Consider the following 18,677-nt stretch of genomic DNA (forward strand, 5'->3'; position numbering starts at 1 on the left):
CCAGTTGAACTTCACTGCCAGGTTGGCAGAGGGTCAGGTCTGGCCAGCAGGTATTGGGAATGGCTATTCAGGAGGAAGATCTGAGCTTAGGTCTGGTGAAGGGGCACGGGGACTGAGGCTGGGTATAGACTGAAGGCAGGCAGTGACTCTGTCAAAGCAGGCCAGTGGAGAAAGGGAGATGGGATGGGGGAAAGTTAAGGGGAATGGTTGAGGAACAAGAGGTTAAGAGATTTTCTGATATAAGAAATGAAAACGAGGTGGAATACAGAAGGGCAATTTATGTTTGTTGTCTTTTGGGGAAGCAAAACAGACTTCCTAGTGTACCCAGGCCTGCCCAGAACCATCCTATCCAGTTCAGCTCTAGGCCTGATCACCTGGGGCAACGGGGCATAGAGTTTGCCTCTAACAAGGCAGTAACTTTTTTTTTTTTTTTGCTTTTTGGAGGGCAACTGGGATTAAGTAACTTGCCCAAGGTCACACGGCTAGTTTTTTTTCGATGTGTGTTGTGTCTGAGGCCATATCCGAACTCAGGTCCTTCTGACTCCAGAGCCACGACTCTACTCTCTGCGCCACCTAGTCGCCCTTTAAGGCAGTAACTTCTTCAAGGAATGAAGAAACTAATTTAGTCTTTGGAGTCCTGGGCCTGGTAATCCTTTAGTAAGAATGCCAGGGAGTTCCAGGGCTGCTAGAGAGGAGGCAAATCCATCCAGGACACTGGGCTAAGAAAGGGAAGTGCTGGAGGGCAGCTAGGTGGCACAGTGAATAGAGCACTGGCCCTGGAGTCAGGAGGACCTGAGTTCAAATCTGCTCTCAAATGCTTAACACTTACTAGCGGTGTGATCTTGGGCAAGTCACTTAACCCCAATTGCCCTGCCTTCCCCCCTCCAAAAAACAAAAAAAAAGGGGGGGGGGAGGTGCTGGGGTAAGAAACATTCATTCCACAAAGAAGACACTATACTTACTATTGGAATTGGCACCTGGGTTGGCCGGGACACTAGCATAACAGATAATTCCAAGGTTTCACCCATGTCTAGGATATATAATTTTTCACCAAAATTTCCATGAAAAACTTCTGCCTATTTAGAAATATAATCATAAGATCAAAAAGGAGAAATATTCTAAGTAAAAAAGAATAATGAATGCAATCCTTTTCCTCTTCTAAAGACTAAAAGTCACATGCCATAGTCCCCCACCCAGTAAACTTGCACATAATCCTTTAGATGAAAAGGTGGTTTTTCCCACCACAAATGGGATCCACTCAATCTGGATCTATCTCTTTCACTCCCTTATCACATTCTCCCTACTATGTAACAATAACGGCTAATGATTACAGCTAGCATTTCAATAGCTCTTGGAAGAATACAAAATGCTCCCATTTTATGTCATTTGATTCTCACCACAACCCCTGGGGTGTGGGGGGATAAGCAGATGCTATTATTCCCTTTTTATAGATGAACAAAATGATGAGACTAAAGAGGTTAAGTGAATTGGACCAACATCATACTAAGTTTCTGAGGCAGGATCTGAACTCAGGTATTCCTGATTCTAAGTCTGATATTCTATCTGCCATATCACTTAGCTGCCATATTTGACTTATTAATTCATGTCAGCACCTCCTTAGTAGGTTCTGAGCTCCTCGAAGTCTGGGACAATGATCTGTTTCATCACTGAATTCTCAAGGGCAAGCACAGGGACTTGCATATAATTAGTGTTAACTTCATTGTTTGCTGAATTTTTAAAAAAAAAATCAACATATTCAGCTCCACTCCTCCATCTCTGGACTTTTCTGCTTCCTCCCTTCTTTCCTCTCAACCTGGAGGTGCTGCTATTCGGTGGCCCTCTCTTCTGATTGGTGAACCCTGGCTTGGACCACTATTTCATGAGGCACCCAGTTCATCTTAGCTCTACTGTTCATTGTCTGGAGTTTTCTACCTACATCCCAGAAGTCTTGCCTTACTCTCCCTTTACGTTTCCTTTGATGTGTTGACTTCATCCATTAGAATATAAACTCCTTGAAAGCCTAGACTCTTTTTTCACTCTATCTGTATCACCAGTGTAAGGGCCTAAGATGTGCTTTTTTATCCATCCATCCTAAGATGAAAGATCATATAGGTAAGCAAGAAGAGCGTATCTCTTCCGTCCTCTCATGACCATACAACCCCTCCAACTGGGAGGATCTGGGCTTTTAGCAAAGAGCCCAACATAAAGCACTTCTCCGGATCCAATGGGTTCCTAAGAGTTTTTAGCAAAGGATGTGAGTATACAAAACAGGGATAGTCGTTATAGGATGTACATTTGGCCACCAAATTGAAACCACTTGCTGTGACCTTCCTCCTTTCCCACTCTCTACATCTCTCAAAGCTCTTTCACATCATTCTTCAATCTCTCTCCTTGACTCTAGTTTCTGATGAAAAGGTCGCCTTTCCTGCTAAGGCCAATCTCTTTACATGTACTTCAATCCATCCTGTGACATCTTTTCTGGAAGACCGCTCCCACAATCACTGCCCATTTCTCTAATCTTTAGTCCTTTTCTTTATGTTCTTGGGCTTACAAACTGCTTCAAGTGCCCCTCATCTTTAAACAAAACAGAACAAAACAAAAAGCTTTACTGTACTGTACTTCCCTCCCCCTTCCAAGCTATCATTCTGCATCTTTCTTCCCTTTCACAAACAAACACTTAGGGAAAAAAAAAGGCGTTCACTCTCATCTCTATTACCTTTCATCTCACTTTTCAACTGTGGGCAATCTGGCTTCTGAACTTACCTTTCTAGGAGAGCCCTGTTTTCTCTATAGGCCTAATTTGGACCTTCTTCATCTCTTGCCTGGGCTATTACATAGCCTCCTAATACTTCACCTCACCCCAACCTTCCTCTATTTGTCTGCCAAAGTGATTTTTCTAAAGCACGGATTTGACAGTGAGTTCCATTGGCTCCCTATATCTTCTAGAATCAGATAGAAATTCTGTTGAGCATTTAAAGCTCTTCATAGCATGGCCCTTTCCTACAGTTCTAATCACCTTACATTTTATGTACTCTTTGTGTACTCTTATTATTCAATACACTGGCCTACTTGCATTTTCTCAAACACAACACTCCACTGCCATCTCCATGTCTTTGAAGTGGTTGTCCCCATGCCTGGAATGCCCTCCTTTTCTCACTTCCACCTCTTGGTTTCCCTGGCTTTCTTCAAGATTCAGCTCAAAGCCTACCTTCTGTAGGAGGTATTTCTAGGTCTTTTCCCAATGAGATCAAAAAAAAGAAAAGGACCTATTTTTACAAAAATATTTATAGTAGTCCTTTTGTCATGGCAGAGAATCGGAAATTGAGGGGATGCCCATTCATTGGGAAATGGCTGGTATATAAAAGTAATGGATACTATTGTGCTCTAAGAAATGAGCAGGCAGCTTTCATAAAAACCTGGAAAGACTTACATGAATTGATGCAAAGTGAAATGAGAAGAACTAGGAGAATATTGTACATAGAAATAGCAACATTTTGTGATGATCAATCATGATTGACTTAGCTCTTCTCAGCAATACAACAATCTAAGACAATTCTAAAAGACTAATGGTGGAAAATACTATCCACTTCCAGAGAAACAACTGATGGAGTATGAAACTGGATTAAAGCATACTTTTTCATGGGGTTTTTTTTTTTACAAACTGTAATTGTTTTGCAAACTTTCTTCTTTCACAACATGACTAATAAGGAAATAGGTTTTACATCACTGCTCATATATAACCTATATATCAAATTGTTTAACATCTTAGCGAGAGGGAAGGGGGGGGGGAATTTGGAACTCAACATTTTATTTAAAATTAATGTTAAAATTGTCTTTACACGTAATTAGAAACAATAAAATACTTTTAAAAAGAAGTTTAAAAAATTACACTGGCTCCTCTATTCAGGGACCATATGAGGTTTTATGGAATTCAACATATGTTATATTCCATAAAACCTTATATCATCATTTATCATATTTGGGGCAAACTCACATTTCCCAACAGCTAATCTGAACTTACAGTTAAGTAAGGGATAAATAAAATCATTGTTGATAAACAGGAATAAGAAGCCTAAGGATACATTTAAAAAACAATGAGCACAAACTACATTATTCCATACCTTGCAATCTTTTGTGACAATCCCAGAAGATACGAGCACATTCTGTATATTCACAGCACATATTATGAAATCATAGGATTTATAAAAATCATCCTCTTTTGGAGTTATTATCAGAACATTTCCCCTGCTTTCAAACATCATTGCTGAGTCTTCTTCCATAGCATTTTCTTTAGGAATCTAAGGGGAAAGCAGTTGCTAAGATTAAATGACTTCTATTTCACATTGAAAGTTAAGATGTCTGGGCAGCCAGGTGCCTCAGCAAATAAGAGCACCAGCCCCAGTGTGGGGATGACCTGGGATATCGAATCCAGGCTCAGATACTTAGCACCACACCCAGAAATAACTGGCCCTGTAACCTTGAGCAAGTTACTTAACCCCAATTGCTTAAATAAAAAAAAAGTTGTCACTTTGGAGGTGAGGGTTAAATGATATGAAGGTATTTAGAAATGTTGTTAATAAGTTGGCTCTTTTTTCAGCTTAATAAAGTTATCAGCTAAAGCTTTTAAAGTCAAAATGCCATAAGATTAAATATTTCATTCACTGCCAAAGAGGAATAAGATCTAAGAGGATAAAGCATGACCCAAAAACTATACCACAACTTCCCATGGTGACTAATTTGCAACATAATAGTAGTTTAGGCAAAGGGAATGGTCTGGGTGACCAAAGGTTAAGTTTTTGCTCTCCTTAGTTTTTGGAAAGTTTAAAACCTTACAGGCTAGCATGTAGGGAGAAATAAGAAAGTGATAATTTTCATCTGAGCTTTCATAAAAGTTTTTACCTCTCTCATCCACTTTTACTGTTGCTATTATATTCCACATGAGAATTTTTTCATTGTCATTATAACTCTATTAATTCATTTCAATATAAAAAACATTTATTATGCACCTGCTACATGCCAGGCACTGTGCTAAGTACTGGGACAAAAAAAAAAAAAGGGGACAAAAGATAGTCCTTGCCCTCAAGGATCTTACAGTCTAATGAGAGAGATAACATGCAAACAAATATATAAGGTGCAAGCTATTTATAAAATAGATAGGAAATCATTCAAAGAGGGGTAAGGAAAGGTTTCCTGTTAAAGGTGGGATTTTAGTTAGACTTAAAGGAGCCAGGGAGATCAGTAGTCTGAACAGAGAAGGGAGAGCATTTTAGGCACGAAGGGACAGCCAGAGAAAATGCCCAGAACTGAGACAGAGTCTTGTTCATGGAACAATAGCCAGAAAGCCAGTAACACTGGATCAAAGAGTATAGATCAAGCCATAAGATTTAAGAAGATCGGAAGGGGGGGCGCAGGGGGGCTAGGTGGCACAGTGAGTAGAGTGCCAGCCCTGGAGTCAGGAGGACCTGAGTTCAGATCCAGCCTCAGACACTTAACACACACATACACACACATACACACAAACTAGCTGTGTGACCTTGGGCAAGTTACTTAACCCCAATTGCCCTCCAAAAAGCAAAAAAAAAAAAAATATGTAAGAAGATCATAAAGGCAGGACTGAGCTAGATTATGAAGGGCTTTGAATGTCAAATAGAGCAGTTTGTATTTGCTCTAGAAGGCAACAGCAAGCTCATGGAGTTTACTGAGTAGAGGGATGACCTGTGTTTTAGGAAAACCACTTTAGTGACTGAATAGAGGATGTACTGGAGTGGGGGAGAGTGTTGAGGCAGGCTGACCCTCCAGTGAACTCTGTAATTGTCCAGATGGGAAGTGGTGAGGTTCTGTCTGCACCAGGAGGGGGCAGTGTCAGAGGAGAGAAGGGGACATATATGATAAGATGTTGCAAAGGTGAGACTGAGAGGCCTTGGCTACAGGTTGGATATGGGTGATGAGAGATAGTGAGGAATCCAGGATGACTCCTAGATTGTGAGCCTAAGGGATGGGGAAGATTGTGATGTTCTCTACAGTAATAGGGAAGGCAGGAGGGTAGGAGGATTTGGGGGAGTTTTGTTTCAGACATATTGACTTCAAGATGTCTACTGGACATTCAGTTTGAGATATCTGAAAGGCAGTTGGAGATATGAAATTGGAGGTCAGCAGAGAGATTGGGGCAGGAAAGATATATTTGAGAGTCATCAGCATAAAGATGGTAATTAATCCATGCGAGTTGATGCAATCATTAAGTGAAGAAGTATAGAAGGAAAAGAAAAGAGGACCCAGGACAGAACCCTGAGGGACACCTAAAAAAAGGGGAGGATTTGGAGGAGGAGGATCTAGCAAAGGAGACAGAGGAGTAGTCAGATAGGTAGGAGGAGGAAAACTAGGAAAGCAGGGTCCCAAAAACCTAGAGAGAAGATAGCATCAAGGAGGAGAGAATGACCAACAGTGCCAAAGTTTGCAAAGAGGTCAAGGAGAATGAAGACTGCCTCTGGGTTTGGCAATTAAGAGATCATCAGTAACTGTGGAAAAAGTTTTGGTGGAATGATAAGGTTGAAAGCCAGATTGTAAGGGGTTAAGGAGAGAATGAGAGGAGAGAAAGTTAAAGGCACCTATTAAAGGCATAAGAGAAACAGGATGACAATTAGCAGGGATGGAGGGATCAAGTGAGGGTAGTTTTTTTTTTTTTTTTTTTGAGGAAGGGGGAGACATGGATATGTTTGTAGGCACTAGAAAATGAGCCAGTAAAGATGGAGAGATGGAAAATTATTGAAAGTGGGAATTAAAGAGGGAACAATCTGTTGGAAGAGATGGGACTAAATGAGATCATTTGGGCACATAGTATGTTAGCCTTGGAAAGGAGGAAGGCCACTTCATCATGTGAAACAGGGGTGAGGGAGGAGAGAGTGGCAGAAGGTACCTGAATGAAAGGAGATGAGGAAGAAGGAAGAAGAGGAAGTCATAGCAAATGGCCTTAAAATTTTTTTCAGTAAAATATGATGCCAGGTTCTCAGAAGTGGACAGAGTGAGGAAGAGTGAAGGCCACAAATGATGGAAATGATCCAAGCCTGAGGATTGGCTAGACATAATTGGCAATTTGTAGGGGGCTAGGGATTCGAGAGAGGAGGACAGTGTAGAATTGAATTCATTCACCAAGAAGTCAACAAGGGGAGAAGAGGAGAGAGTAGCTTAGAGAGAGTAAGGGATATGGTCTAGGTGAAAATTGAGGGGTCAAAGGACTACAGGTCATGGTGAGGATGAAAATCAGGTTATGTAAAGGCAAGCAGAACTGGAAATGAAAAGCCAATAGATTATTATTAGATAGAAGAATTTCTGAATTCTTGAACACAGAGGTGGTATATTTGTAGATGATGGCAAGACTGAGAGTGTGACAATCTTTATCTGTGGTTGAGATGGATTAGAGGAGTAGTTCATGAGAAGAGAATAGATTGAGGAACTGAGTGGTTAGGATGGTTAGGTATAGGAGAATCAATACATATGTTGAAGTCTCCTAGAATGTGGGCAGGAGTTGGAGAAGAGAAAATTTGTAAGCCAGGCATCAAACTTTAGTTTCCTTAGTCACTTCATCTTTCACCTGCCACACCATAAAAAGCTACTATGGTGGCAGGGAACAACAAGACACAAACTCAGAAGAATACCATAATGTGAAGATGGCTATAGGCAAAACCTCAAAAAAATGCTAACTGGACACAAGCCCAATAAGAATTCCTGGAAGAGGGGTGACCAGGTAGCACAGCGAGTAAGAGCACCAGCTCCACTGTCAGGATGACTTGTGGTTCGAATCCAGGCTCAGACACTTAGCACCCACCAAGAAACACCTGGCTGTGTAACCTTGAGCAAGTTACTTAACCCCAATTGTTTAGGGGCGGCCAGGTGGCTCTGTGAGTAAGAGCACCGGCTCCAGTGTTGGGATTACCTGGGGATTAAATCCGTGTTCAGATACTCAGCACCACACCCAGAAATAACTGGCTGTGTAACCTTGAGCAAGTTACTTAACCCCAATTGCTTTAAAAAAAAAAAAAAAGAATTCCTGGAAGAGCTGAAGAAAGAGATAAGAGTGGTAGAGGAAAAAGTGGGAAAAGAAATGAGAGAGATGCAAGAAAATTATGAAAAGAGAATTAACAACTTGGCAAAAGAGGCACAAAAATATTGAGCAAAATGACACCTTAAAATACCACCAATGGTAAAAGAGGCACAAAAATTCACTGAAGAAAAGAATTGCTTTAAAAGAAGACTAGGCCAAATGAAAAAGGAGGTACAAAAATTCACTGAAAAAATTAAAAAGCCAAATTTGTCAAATGAAAAAATGGCACAAAAGCTCAATGAAGAAAATAATTCCTTGAAAACTAGAACTGGGCAAATGGAAGTTAATGATTCCATGAGACATCAAGAAAAAAACAAAGCCAAATCAAAACAACAAAAAGTAGAACAAAATGTTTAATATTGCATAAGAAAAACAACTAATCTGGAAATTAGATTGAGGAAAGATAATTTAAGAAATATTGGACCAACTGAAATGGTGAATATAAAAAAAGAAAAGATCCTAGTCATCATATTTTAAGAAATCATCAAGGAAAATTGCCCAATATCTCAGCACCAGAAGGTAAAATAGAAATTGAAAGAATCCACTGATCACCTCCTAAAAAAGATCTCAAAATGAAAACTCCCAGGAATATTATAGCCAAATTCCCGACCTTCCAGGTCAAGGAGAAAATACTGCAAGCATGCGGAAAGAAATAATTAAAAGACTGTGGAGCCCAAGTCAGGATGACACAAGATTTAGCAGCCTCCACGTTAGAGGAGCAGAGGGCTTGAAAAATTATATTCTGGAGGGCAAAGGAATTAGGATTACAACCAAGAATAACCTAACCAGAAAAATGGATATAATCCTTCAAAGCAAAAAACCAGATATTTAAGGAGAGGACTTCCAAGTAATGCCAATGAAAAGACCAGAACTGGATGGAAAATCTGACTTTCAAATAAAAGACACAAGGTAAGCATAAAAAGGTAACAATGCAAGACAACTCAAAAGGGACTCAATAAGGTTAAGCTTTTTAAATTCCTATATGGGAAGAGAATGTATGTAGCATTAGGGATGAAGACGAGCTTATTAAAGAAATCTCGAGGGTTTGATACAATCAACAAAATACCATCCACAAACGAGAGTCAATAAACATTTATTAAGCACCTACTACATGCCAGGCACTGCTCTAAGTGCTGGAGATACAAATAAGAACAGGACAAGATAGTTCTTGCCCTCAAGAAGCTTATAATCGAATGAGGGACAAATATATAAAAAGGAAGCTGAAAGTTGGGGAGAGAAGAAGTCACCAGAGGGTACCCTTTCATATGGAGTTGAAACCAAGCAAAGTAACTGATGGGAAATGTATTTAGCTGGAAAGTTCTGAGCCCTCTATAAAGGAAGACTTTGGGAATTTTTTGCTTTGCCCTCCAGCCCTCCAATTAGAGGGGAGAGGTACTGAAAGTGCTGAGAAGGTGTTGAGTAACAGAACTGAATCAACCTCCCACTGGAAGACTTTTCAGGTGATGAACTTATCCTGGGGGAGATATGATGTTCACAGAGTTGGAGCAGAGCAGCTGACTGACTTCCAAACAGAAAGTATCTGGAGGACTTAGCCATTTATAGGAAATTCCTCTTCTATTTGGACCTTGCACAGAGCATCATTTGTGGTGAGTATATATTTTCCCATTTTATATCTTACTCAACATTAATAATTGGAAGGTGATTGGTATCTCTGTGGTTTGACGTGGAAAGAAATACTGCATAAATAATATTAACATATGCAGGAGAGTGAGAAAACTCACGAAGCTGTTGGTAATTTTCTTTGTGGCAGCAAAAAACCAAACCAAAACAAAACAAAAAACCACAGCTGGAAACAGATTAGGGAATGACTGAACAAATGGCACTATATGAATGTAGTGGAATGTTATTTCATGATAAGAAAAAATGAGTATAAGGAATTCAAAGAAACATGGGAGGACTTCTATGATCTCAAACACAGTAAAGAAAGCAGAATCAGAAAAAAAAACATACACAATGCCTACAATAATGTACATCAAAACAATAAAGGTTTTTTTTTTCTTACAAAAATCCAAAGCAAAAAAATAGAAAGGGCTATTTCTTTTCCTCAAAGGGGCAAGGAATTGTCCTTTGGACTTCATTGGTCTAGACTAGAGTATTAGGGCTTGTAATGGTAATGCAATTTTGAATATGAAGATCCCTTTGTGTTGGCAAAAGTAGCAGGTACTTAGCACTTAGTAACTGATCAAGCCTCTGTTGGGGAAAAAGAAGGTATGAACTCCTGTTTCCTGTTACTGATGTAACAGGAAGGGGTTGGTTGAAATAGGCTGTGTGTATATAAGGAAAAGCCCCAGAAAAGCACAATCAGAATTTCCCTGAGACCGAGATCTGGTGGCAGAGCAACTACAGAAGAATGGAGAACTGAGTCCTGAGAACTTGTGGTGGTGGAGCTTCTTCTGAACAGGATCCCAGGAATCAGAAGCAAGGAGCCAGGAGCCCAGAGCCAAGAGCCCAGGAGCCCAGAATCCAGAGCCAGGAGCCAGGAGCCCAGGTGACTGAGGAGGCATGACTGGGATGCTTAGACTTTGTTTGTGGCTTGGCTGAGCCTTGAATTCCCTGGAGCAGAAATGGTGAAGGATCTGACATGGACCAGACCCTGTGAACTTCAGTGTGGAGCAGGACCTGCCCAGAGAGATGGTCAAGGAAGTGGGAATTGTCTGCCATTGAACCCAGATGTCAGTCTGGTAAATCCAGGTAGAATCTAGGACCATGGATGGGGATCCAGGAAATCTGAGAACAGGCCCCAAGTCAAGATGAAAAGATCTCTCCTTGGGTACTGAGTAATTATGGAATTATAGTTTACTAGTGACCTAACGGGTGGAGGGTTTTGTTTATGAAACTTAGTAAAAGACTTTGGCTATTGTGCTTTTAGATATTGTTACTGATAAGTGACTGAGTTAATCAAGACTTTGCCCCAAGAGTAGAAGATTTTGACTATGTACTTTGAGACTACTTATAAGTGACTGATTGAGTTCATCAAGACTTTGCCCCAGAGTGGAAGACATTGACTATGTACTTTAAGACTACAGATAAGTGACTGACTGAATTAACTTAAGAGTGACTATTTTACTTTGAGACCATGTTGTGAATATTATATTGTGATTATCTGTGATAAGTTGCAATATTGTGAATGCTGTAACTTGATTTTCTGTGGATGTTTTGCTTTTTTCATGGAAAAAAATAGAGTGGTCACTATACTGTGTAATCAGAACCTTAAAAGCTGTTCACAGTAGCATTCTTCTGGGAAGCTGCTTGTGCATGGCATTACAGGGCTTTAGCTGTTGATAGGGCTTCCTGGTTACCTTGGGGCATAAAAGGTCCAGCCTATAAGTAACTGGTGGCCCTCAGGTTTGATGGAACTCTTGACATGCAAATTTTCCCCTTCAATTATTATATCTGTGAACCTTTTAAATGTAGCTTAATCTGTAAACTGAATTAGTTTACTTGTGGAGTTTGTGAAGTTTGCTTCCTTAGGGGATGTATGAGATTATGACTCTCAATTTTTATGACACTGAAGGAAGCATGGGATTTTTGGATGTATCTTTCCTTTAATTTTATGAACTAAGAGGCATGTACAAGATTGCGATATGTAAAAGAATTATTTCTCTGTCATGCTGACATAATTTTGCCTAGAAGAGGCCGGGTTAGAATTGTAATGATTATTCAAATTATATTTTTTCTCTGAGGCCTGAACCTGGGCTTGAGCATGATAAAACCTAGATTTTTTGCCTTTTTAAATGTTTGCATTGTGGTAACTATATTTTGGTAGCAGTTACCTGCTACATGAAGCCAGAGAAGAGCTATTTCTCCCATAACAAGAGAGGCAAAACACACATGTATAGTACAGGAGCATCATGTGTGTGTGTGTGTCTGTGTGTGTGTGTCTGTGTGTGTAATAGCACATAGGCCTGTGTAGTCCATAAAGGACAATGATTTGTAAGAAGCCTGGAAAGGCCAGAAGGGGCCAGGTTAGAAAGAGGAACCACAAAAAAAAGGAATTTACATTCTCTTTCAGAGGTAATAAGGCAACACTGGTTTTACTGAACTTGCCCTGGGGGCAATGTGGGGGATAGACTGGGGGTATAGAGAAACTTAAGGCAGGTAGACCAGTTGGCAAGGTATCCCACATCCAAGGTAAGATAAGAGGTGATGCAGGCTTGGAAAAGGATGGTGTTTCTGTGAGTACAGATGAAGGGATGTGTACATGAGATGTTTTGGGAAAAGAAACGGTAAGACTTGGCAACCAACTAGATATGTGAAAGAAGCAAGAGTGAAGGGATAAAGAAGAACAGCTGAGGGCGGAGCCAAGATGGCATAGAAGCAGGAAAACTCCGTGAGCTCCCCCCATAACCACCTCACATACCTACAAAATGTGACTCTAAACAAACTTTGGAGCTACAAAACCCACAAAGTGACAGAGAGAAACAAATCTTCCGCTGAAGGCAGCCCGGGAGGCCAGCAGGAAGGGTCCATCCTAGCATTCTGGGAGCTGAGCCCACGCCCCCCTCACTGCCCCCCGCCTGTGAGCCCGCGGTTTTAGCCTCAAGGAGACCATGACCAGCAGTAGCTAGAGTGGACTTTGAGAGTGGATCAGCAGCAGGTGTGGCGGTTTCCAGAATCATCAACCCATAAATGCCAAAGGCAAAGTGAAAGGTCATTGTGGACTTTGTGGGAACAGGGGGAGCTGGACGAGAAGGTGAGAAGCAGCGGAGGCACTGTGGCTGGGCAGCCACTACCATGTGGCTGCTTCAGAGCTCCTGGCCTGCAGATCGTAGGGTAATCACTCTTGCTTTAACCTGCTTGGATCTGGACTGTTGTGTTGAGTGCAGGTCCTGGGGTGTGTGACCAGGTGCCAGAGCCTGTGGAGGCTTCAGACAACTGTGAAAACCCCAGGGATTTGGGACAAAGCCCCCCTCTAGGAAGCAGAGTTCTACTGTGGCAAAAAGCTCAAAAGTCAGGTAACTGAGTGGCAACATGAGCAAGCAAAGGAAGCAAAGCAAGCACAGCAGTAAAACCTTAAATTCCACTTTTGGGGACAAAAAGGATCAAAGCATGGAATGGGAAGAAGACAATGAAGTAAGAAATCCTGCACCAAGAGCTCCCAAGAAAAATATGAATTGATTTCAGGTCATAGAAGAGCTCAAGAAGGATTGGGAAAATCATGTAAGAGAAGTGCTGGAAAAACTGGGAAGAGAAATGAGAACGATGCAAGAAAATCATGAAAAGAGAGTCAATAACCTGACTGAAGAACATAACACCTTAAAAATAGACTAACTCAAATGGCAAAAGGGCCCAAAAGGCCAATGAGGACAACAATGCCTTAAAAGCCAACTTTTCCAGGTGGAAAAAGAATTTCAAAAGCTCAATGAAGAGAATAATTCCTTCAGAATTAGACTGGAGCAAATGGAAGCTAATGACTTTATAAGATACTATTAAACAGATCCAAACAGATGAAAAAATAGAAGGCAATGTGAAATATCTCACTGGAAAAGCCACTGACCTAGAAAATAGATCCAGGAGAGATAATTTAAAAATTATTGAACTACCTGAAAGCCATGATAAAAAAAAAAAGAACCTAGAAATCATCCTTTTTTCTCAAGGAAAATTGCCCTGATATTTTAGAGCCAGAAGGCAAAATAGAAATTAGAAGAATTCACCGATCACCTCATGAAAAAGATCCCCAAAAGAAAATTCCTAGGAATATTATAGCCAGGTTCCAGAGTTCCCAGATCAAGAAGAAAATATTACAAGAAGAAACAATTTGAATATTGTGGAAACACAATTAGGATAACACAAGATCTAGAAGCTTCTACATTAAGGGATAAAAGGGCTTGGAATATGATATTCTGGAGGTCAAAGGAGCTAGGATTAAAACGAAGAATCACCTACCCAGAAAAACTGAGTATAATGTTGCAGGGGAAAATATGGTCATTCAATGAAATAGAGGACTTTCAAGCATTCTTGATGAAAAAACCAGAGATCAATAGAAAATTTGACATTCAAATACAAGAAGCAAGAGAAGCATGAGAAAGTAAACAGGGAAAAGAAATCATAAGGAACTTATCAAAGTTGAACTATTTACATTCCTACATGGAAAAATGGTAATTGTAAGTTATGAAACTTTTCTCAGTATGAGGATAGTTGAAGGGAATATAAATATGTATATATATATATATATGTCTATATAGGAGGGTATATGTGTGTATGAATACATTAGTGAGTGTGTGTATGTATGTGTACAGGTATACATAGACAGAGGGCACAGGATCGATTAAATAGGACGGGATGATATTTTTTTTTCTCGGGGTTAAGTAACTTGCTCAAGGTTACACGGCCAGTTATTTCTGGGTGTGGTGCTGACTATCTGTGCCCGGATTTGATCCAGGTCTTCCCGACACTGGAGCCGGTGCTCTTACTCGCTGAGCCACCTGGCCGCCCCTAAGCAATTGGGGTTAAGTAACTTGCTCAAGGTTACACGGCCAGGTGTTTCTGGGTGGGTGCTAAGTGTTTAAGCCCGGGATTCGATCTCCAGGTCTTCTCAACACTGGAGCCAGTGCTCTTACTCGCTGTGCTACCTGGCCGTCCCTGGAAGGGATGATATTTAAAAAAATAAAATTAAGAGGTGAGAGGGACATAATGACAGGAGATAGGGAGAGACAGAATAGGGTAAATGATCTCATATAAAAGAGGCAAGGGAAAACTATTACAGTGGAGGGGAAGAACAGGAAGGCAAAAGGGAATGGGTCAACCTTACTCTCATTGAATTTGGCTTAAGGAGGGAATAACATACACACTAAAAAGGGTATCTTACCCTACAGGAAAGTAGGGGAGAAGGGGTTAAGAGGAGGGATGAGAGAAAGGAGGGCAGATTACAGGGGGAGGGGAGTTAGAACCACACACTTTCGAAAAGGGACAGCGTCAAAGTAGAAAATAGAACAAGTCGGTGGCAGAATAGGCTGGAGGGAAATAAAGTCAGTCTTTCAAAATATATCCACTATGGAAATGTTTTCCATAACTACACATGTACATCCTATATCAAATTGCTTATCACCCCAGTAAGGGTGGGTGATGATGGAAGAAGGGAAAGAATCTGGAATTCAAAGTTTTTTTTTTAATTATTATATATATTTATATATAAATATATATTTTATATATATACATATAAAGAGATATATTTATTTATATGTATATAGGAGAAGATAACACTTAAAAAGAGGAAGAAAGCAAACATTTCTTTTTTTAGGCATTACAATGCCAACCATGTGCCTGGAACAGTGAGATTGTCTTACAAGATGATCTCATAGGACAGCTATGTGGTGCAGTGAATAGAGCACCAGCCCTGGAGTCAGGAGGACCTGAGTTCAAATCTGGCCTCAGACACTTACTAGCTGGGTAACCCTGGGCAAGTCACTGAACCCTGTTTGCATCAGTTTCCTCATCTGTCAAATGGCGAGCCACTCCAGTATCTTTGCAAGGAAAACCCTAAACGGGTCCATAAAGAATTAGACATGAATGTGCCATTTAGAACAAAGGAAGAAATGACTTGTTCATGGCCACACAGGCAACGGGTATTGGACCTCTACATGTGTCTTGTATATGTCCAAAGATCAGCAAATGGTACATGAACAGACTAAGTAAGAGTTGTCTCTTACTCTTGTCTTTCTCTAGGAAAATAAAATACTTACTTTAATTACAGAAGTTGTTAGTAATCCCAGAGTGCCATACAAAAAACTATCATCTAAAGTTCCAACTGCCAATTCATTTTCATCTAGGAAAAAAATTACATAGATATTAATTTTTGAAATTTGAATATTTAAAATAAAAACCTGGAATAATGAAAAGATAAGTCATATCTAGGCCTTTCTGAAGATTTCCTACTTGCTACCAGTTTCTTATATTCTTAAATTCTTGATCCTAAGTATCTGGGAGCACTTGCCTGTGCAGTTGGTAACCTAAACTCTTGGCTAAACACCTCATCATGGTTCCCTTTTCTGTTATCCTGACTCTTTCATAAGTTTATGGACAATTGAGTAATGTAAGGTAGCTTTAGAAGGCATGTAAAGATGCTCCTAAATATATATAATAATTTTTAAAAAAAACTTTGAATTCCAGATTCTTTACCTTCTTCCATCATCACCCACCCTTACTGGGATGATAAGCAATTCGATATAGGATGTACATGTGTAGTTATAGAAAACATTTCCATAGTGGATATATTGTGAAAGACTGACTTTATTTCCCCCCAGCCTATTCTTCCACCGACTTGTTCTATTTTCTACTTTGACGCTGTCCCTTTTCGAAAACCTCACCCTCCAGCCCTTCTAGCTTCCTCTCTTACTATGCTACAAAGAATAGAACTCCCGGGGTCTTTGCTGACTCAGGCCCTCTTGCAAGGATGCCAGGTCAAATGCCAGAAGGACTGTTACAGAAAAGTAAATACAAAATGCATTTTGGCTATTTTAGAAAACTAGATGGCCTCTTGAGTGCCCTCAGAGTCTCAATCTGTGATTCTATGATCCTAAAACCTATTTAGTCATTTTAGCAGATGGAATATCATATAGAACACTAGTAATTAACTGTGAGTGGGGAGAGCAGCTGCCAAGATAAACTTGGCACTTGAGCTGAGGGTTGTGTGGGAAAGGTGCATCCTAGGTATAGAAAAAAAATGAAGTAAAGGTGTGGCTGTGGAAGATGGATGTCATGTAATGGAAATTAGAGTCAGGCTAATTTGACTGGTGTGGAAAATACTTAAAGGAGAGTGATATGCATAAAATTGAGAAAGGTAGGTCAGAGTCAGATCATGAAGGGCTCTGATTTCCAGAAGAGACAAGGGACTAAAGGGAGCCACTGGAGTTTCTTGGGAAGTGGAGGGATGTGATCAGACTGGTTCTTTAGGGATATCAACTTGGCAGCCAAGTAGACAAGTTTACAAAGAGGAGAGGCTAGAGGCAGGGAGGACAGTAGAGGCTTTTGGAAAAGACCAAGGGAGAGGTGCTGAAGGCCTGAACCAGGGTGGCAGCTGTGTGAGTGGAGAGAAGCAAAGAGGGGAAAGGAGGAGGAAGAATCAGCAATATCTGACAACAGATTGAATGAGAAGGATGAGGGAAAGGGAAGAGCCAAAAGCCAAGGGTTACTCTAAGATGGTGAAGCTGGGTCACTAGGATGATGGTGGGGCCCTCACAAGAAACACAAAAATCAAATTAGCCTGGACTAATTGCTAGGTGCCTTCTCCAGGCCAAAGCAAGAGTAAATCATCAGTTAAAGGTGTTTAGAAAAGCAGGCTATGTCCTACAGTAAACTAGGGCAACCTAGTTCTAGGTCTTTCCTAAGGCTAAAAACTAGCTCCAATAACTAGTAACTAGTTATTTAAGGACAATTAAAGTTGTGAATTTCTCGAACCCATGGGAATTAGACATGCCTCACTCAGAGAGACAAGATGCCCCCCTCTTTTCTAAAGATGGGAGGGGGTGGAAATGAGGTGAAAGAAGGTACATACTGACAGCAATGTTTTTGATGAAGACTCCAGAAAGTTGAAAGGATGTAAACGAAGACCATTCTGTCTGTTTAAAAGGAATTTCTTCCACAAGCTGACCTGGGTGAGGGAAAACAAATATATGCAAAACAAATATTAGGGCCAGGGTACTTCTTAAGATAAAAGTTATAGCAAGAGACAGGGTTTTTCAACTCTGATTTTGGGAGCTCTGAGTTACAAACTCCAAAGAGCTAAATATATTCATGATTCAATTCAGAGAAAATAGTGGTGCTGGTGCTGTTTTGAGTAAATTAGATTGCTTTCTACCAAAAAAATTGGGGGGGGGGGTCACAGTTTGTATGTGTCTTTATGTGATACTTGGTATAAGGCCATGTGGTGCTTGGGGAACTACAGCAAATCAGCCAACAGGCTGCCATTTTTAGACTTACAGGATGATAGCACATCACTTTATTAATCATTCAGTGAGCTGTGCACGAGGTTAGTCCCCTCCTTGAACCACCAACCTAGTTGCCACTTCAGTTTCCCTTGCTCTCAAATGGTTGAAGTTTCCTCTCTGGCCACCAGAAGTCACTCTGTCTAGGGTACTCCCTACATTACCCCAGCTCATAGCCATCAATTATTGCATAGCCAGGATTGAATTTAAGCCAGGGGAAAAATGACATAGTTCTCAAAATGGGTGTCGTCCTTTGCTCTCGAAGAGGACCAGAACAACATCACTATGCTAAAGTCAAGTTTCCGTGTGTCCAACTGTGGCTCATCAGACCAATACGAGCTCAGAATTCTCTACCACACATCAGGCACAAGTAGTACATGTGAACATTTGCTACATGCCTCATTTCCTTTGAGCTGCTTCAATTCGGCTTTGCTCACGAAGAGTGTAGCAGCACCTCTGCTGTGCTGAGCAGTCCTGTGCCAGTGTCTCCCTTGTCACACACTCGATTCCAAAGTTCTTGAGAGAGACCTCGAGAGTGTCCTTGTATCGCTTCTTCTGACCACCATGAGAATGCTTGCCCTGTGTGAGTTTTCCATAAAATAGTCTTTCTGGCAAGCATAGGTTTTGCATTTGAG

General features: G+C 40.6%; 1 protein-coding gene across 1 annotated transcript in view; it reads right to left on the reverse strand.

Annotated features, from left to right (window-relative positions):
• LOC138168094 (cation channel sperm-associated auxiliary subunit delta-like) overlaps positions 1 to 17,703 on the reverse strand; it is a 31,297-nt gene extending 13,594 nt beyond the window's left edge. Inside the window, exons 1-4 of the mRNA XM_069097127.1 lie at positions 17,613 to 17,703; positions 15,802 to 15,884; positions 4,122 to 4,298; positions 963 to 1,076 (exon numbers count right to left, since the gene is read on the reverse strand). Of these exons, the coding sequence (XP_068953228.1) occupies positions 963 to 1,076; positions 4,122 to 4,280 (273 nt within the window). The 5' untranslated portion in view covers positions 4,281 to 4,298; positions 15,802 to 15,884; positions 17,613 to 17,703. The remainder of the gene's footprint in view (positions 1 to 962; positions 1,077 to 4,121; positions 4,299 to 15,801; positions 15,885 to 17,612) is intronic.
• Between the last annotated feature and the right edge of the window lie 974 nt (positions 17,704 to 18,677).

This window comes from Petaurus breviceps, unplaced genomic scaffold, assembly GCF_028583685.1.
Source record: "Petaurus breviceps papuanus isolate PSGF00001 unplaced genomic scaffold, PetGlider_PUasm1.0 350712, whole genome shotgun sequence".
NCBI classification, from domain to species: domain Eukaryota; kingdom Metazoa; phylum Chordata; class Mammalia; order Diprotodontia; family Petauridae; genus Petaurus; species Petaurus breviceps.